The sequence below is a fragment of the Tupaia chinensis genome, unplaced genomic scaffold (genome assembly GCF_000334495.1).
Source record: "Tupaia chinensis unplaced genomic scaffold, TupChi_1.0 Scaffold000455_1, whole genome shotgun sequence".
NCBI lineage: Eukaryota > Metazoa > Chordata > Mammalia > Scandentia > Tupaiidae > Tupaia > Tupaia belangeri.
The window spans coordinates 204,078-206,832 of record NW_006159963.1 but is presented as its reverse complement, the minus strand read 5'-3'; the positions used below and the strand labels follow the sequence as shown (position 1 = coordinate 206,832).

At 40.1% G+C, this 2,755-nt stretch overlaps 1 protein-coding gene across 8 annotated transcripts in view; it reads left to right on the top strand.

The window, feature by feature from the left end:
• Positions 1 to 2,755, top strand: part of CDK5RAP2 (CDK5 regulatory subunit associated protein 2) — a 208,699-nt gene that overhangs the window by 33,507 nt on the left and 172,437 nt on the right. For all 8 annotated transcript variants that reach the window (XM_006155484.3, XM_027774561.1, XM_027774562.1 and 5 more), the window contains exon 5: positions 1 to 39. In XM_006155484.3, the coding sequence (XP_006155546.1) occupies positions 1 to 39 (39 nt within the window). The remainder of the gene's footprint in view (positions 40 to 2,755) is intronic.

The window sequence follows — 2,755 nt, the reverse complement described above, 5'->3', positions numbered from 1 at the left end:
CAGGAATTCGATGGCCCCACTGAACAAGTCTACAAAACTGTGAGCGGCCCCCTTCTTGTTGTGGGCTTTTGTGTTTCTTCTCATTGTTATTCCAAGGGGAAATCTGAATAAATGTTTTTCTCTCAGAGTTAGCATGAATAGCCAGAGCCACCTTCCTCTAATGTGAATTTATTACGGAGAGAATAAAGATATTAGGATGGTCATCCTAAAATTAATCAACGAGGTACATGACCAAATTTGAATAAGTCTCTTTTTAAAATCAGAATTCTGATTCACTATCTTTGTCCAAATTGCCTTTTGATAATTATTTATTATTTAGAAATAGGCAGTGGAATGATGCATTAGCTTTGGAATGGAGTCCCACGGATACCAACTAAGTCACGTAACTTCAGGCAAGTCACTTCAGCTGTTTGGCCTGACTTGCAGAGCTAGTGATAATCCCTGTGTCATGGGGTTATTTGTGTGGATTAAAATGAGGTGACAGATGAAAAGCTCCAGCCCACAGTCAATGCTTGACAATTATCATTATTGTCTTATTGAGGCCTCCTTTGGCAGCCCAAAGTCAGGATTGTCAGGTTTTCTGTGAAATGACTTTTCTGTATTCCTCTGTGCTTGCTTATAACTGTCAGAAAAAAAGTCTATGCCCATTTGAAGTCTTGACCTGGAGGTCTTTGTCTGAAAATAAACCTTGGTTCAGAAAGTTGAAAAAAGAACTTGGCTTTCTTGAAAAGACATGAGTATAAACAATATTTCAGTGCCCATTTCTTAGCTTTTCTAGTAGATTAGCCCTTGGCCTGGGAATTATCCCATCTCTTCTTTTCTGAAGTTTGCCCAGTGAAAACTTTTGAAGGAGGAAAAAGAACTCTTCTTGAGTTTCGGCAGATGAACTTAAATTGACTTATCTTGAAGAGAGATTGTACTGTATTTCTGAATCTTGTCTTTTTTTTTCTGAGTCTTTTCAAGAATTGAAAAGCTCTCTTGTCCTTTAAGATAGTTTTTTTTTTTTTTTCTTCTTCAGTGTGGGGGTGGAATGGCAAGGGAAGATGTCTCTTTTTCTAGAAGGGAGTGTTAATGCAATCAGAAGTTTGAGAGAAAACCAATAGTCTACAGCATTTTCTATGTCAGTATTGTTATGCTTCTCAGAACTTCGAGGGTGGATAGCAAGTCAAACGTGTCATCTGTCAGGCCCTGGAACTGGGTACTTGTCCATTTATGATCTTACTGAAATTCTCAGCTCTTTGTAGCAGTCCTCATTTTAGAGGGAGGACACTGAGGCTCAGGCAGAATTCCTGAGCTGATGTAACACAGCTACGTACGAGGTACGAGGTAGATGTCGAGTCCAGGTCTTTTTTTTCTTTTTCTTTTTTTTTTTTAGAGACCGAGGGAAAGTGAGCAATCACCTCCCTGGGAGAGGGCCATGCTGCAATCCCTTCTCCTCTATTCTCCTCCCCAGATCTTGGACACACATGCACATGTACCCGGTGTGAGTTTCAAGACACCAGGTCTGGGACTTGAACCATGGTGGCCCATGTGGGAGTCTAGTGACATAACTGCTACGCCATCTGCTGGCCCCTCAGCTACTCTTTTCATCGTCTGGCTGGATGGCCTGCTTTCATTGCCCTTTTCTTTGAATTTAAGTATTTGTATAGGTACACATGGTTCAGAATATAAAATGTGTAAAAGGTTTACCTTTCTTCCACCCTTGTCTCCTAGTCTCCTGGATCTAACCAATATTATTTATACCTTATGCAGAGGAATTTTATATAAAGGCGGATATGTGTAAAAGCCTTTTTACATAAATGAGCTTGTTCTATTCATCTAAGCATATATGTGTGTATAAGCCTCTGTTTTACATATATGCAAATGTGTTTTATCTTGCCCCTGTATTTGTCTTATATCTTTCCTTAATAGTAATTGAAGAACTTCTTCATTCTTTCTTATAGTTTCGTAATATTCCATTTCACGCTTAGAAAGTCCTGACTTTTGGTTTGGACCTTACGATTACCATGTGTATAACTTTATGACCTGAGATATTAGGCTTGAAAAAAAGGCTTACGGACTTGTCAACTAGCCAGTCTTTCAAATTTATCAGGCTGGGTGCCAGTCGGTTCATCAGAAAGGAAAGCACTGAGGGTATGATATATCCTATCAGCTGAATCATAGATGCTCTCTGCCCTTCTAGAAGCTGGAAAAGGAATCCTCTATTTGAAGGATATTTCTGCAGTTTTCACCAAACCGCAGTCGACACTATACACTGCCACTCAGTGTCCTTTGTGCAAAGATCAGATTCTTTTTTTTTTTTAAGAATATTTATTTTATTATTATCATTATTACCTTTAATTTGACCAGAGAGTAAAAAAGGGAATGTGAGAAAGTAAGCTGCTAGGTCTGGAACTCAAACCACAGTCAGCCATGTGAGAGTCCAGCGACTTCCGCCTGCTGATCAGATTCTTCTATAAAGCTTTGCTTCATAAAGGACTTCTTTAGTCCCTGATGTTTGGCAGTGAAGACAGTAATCTCTTTGGGACCTTGTCTCGTAGGCTTTTCTCCTTTGCTTGCTCATTTAGTCCACAAATCCCTGAGGCGATGTGGGCTTTAGGTTTTTCACTTGATACTTGAGAGACCTGAATGAGGAGCATTGCTTTCTCACCCTCTGGACTCCTGCTTCTAAGGACAGTTACAGGGTCACACTTCCAGTTTCATATCCATGCTGGCCTGAAGGCGGAGCCTGTGTCTGTCATGTTTATCCACCGTC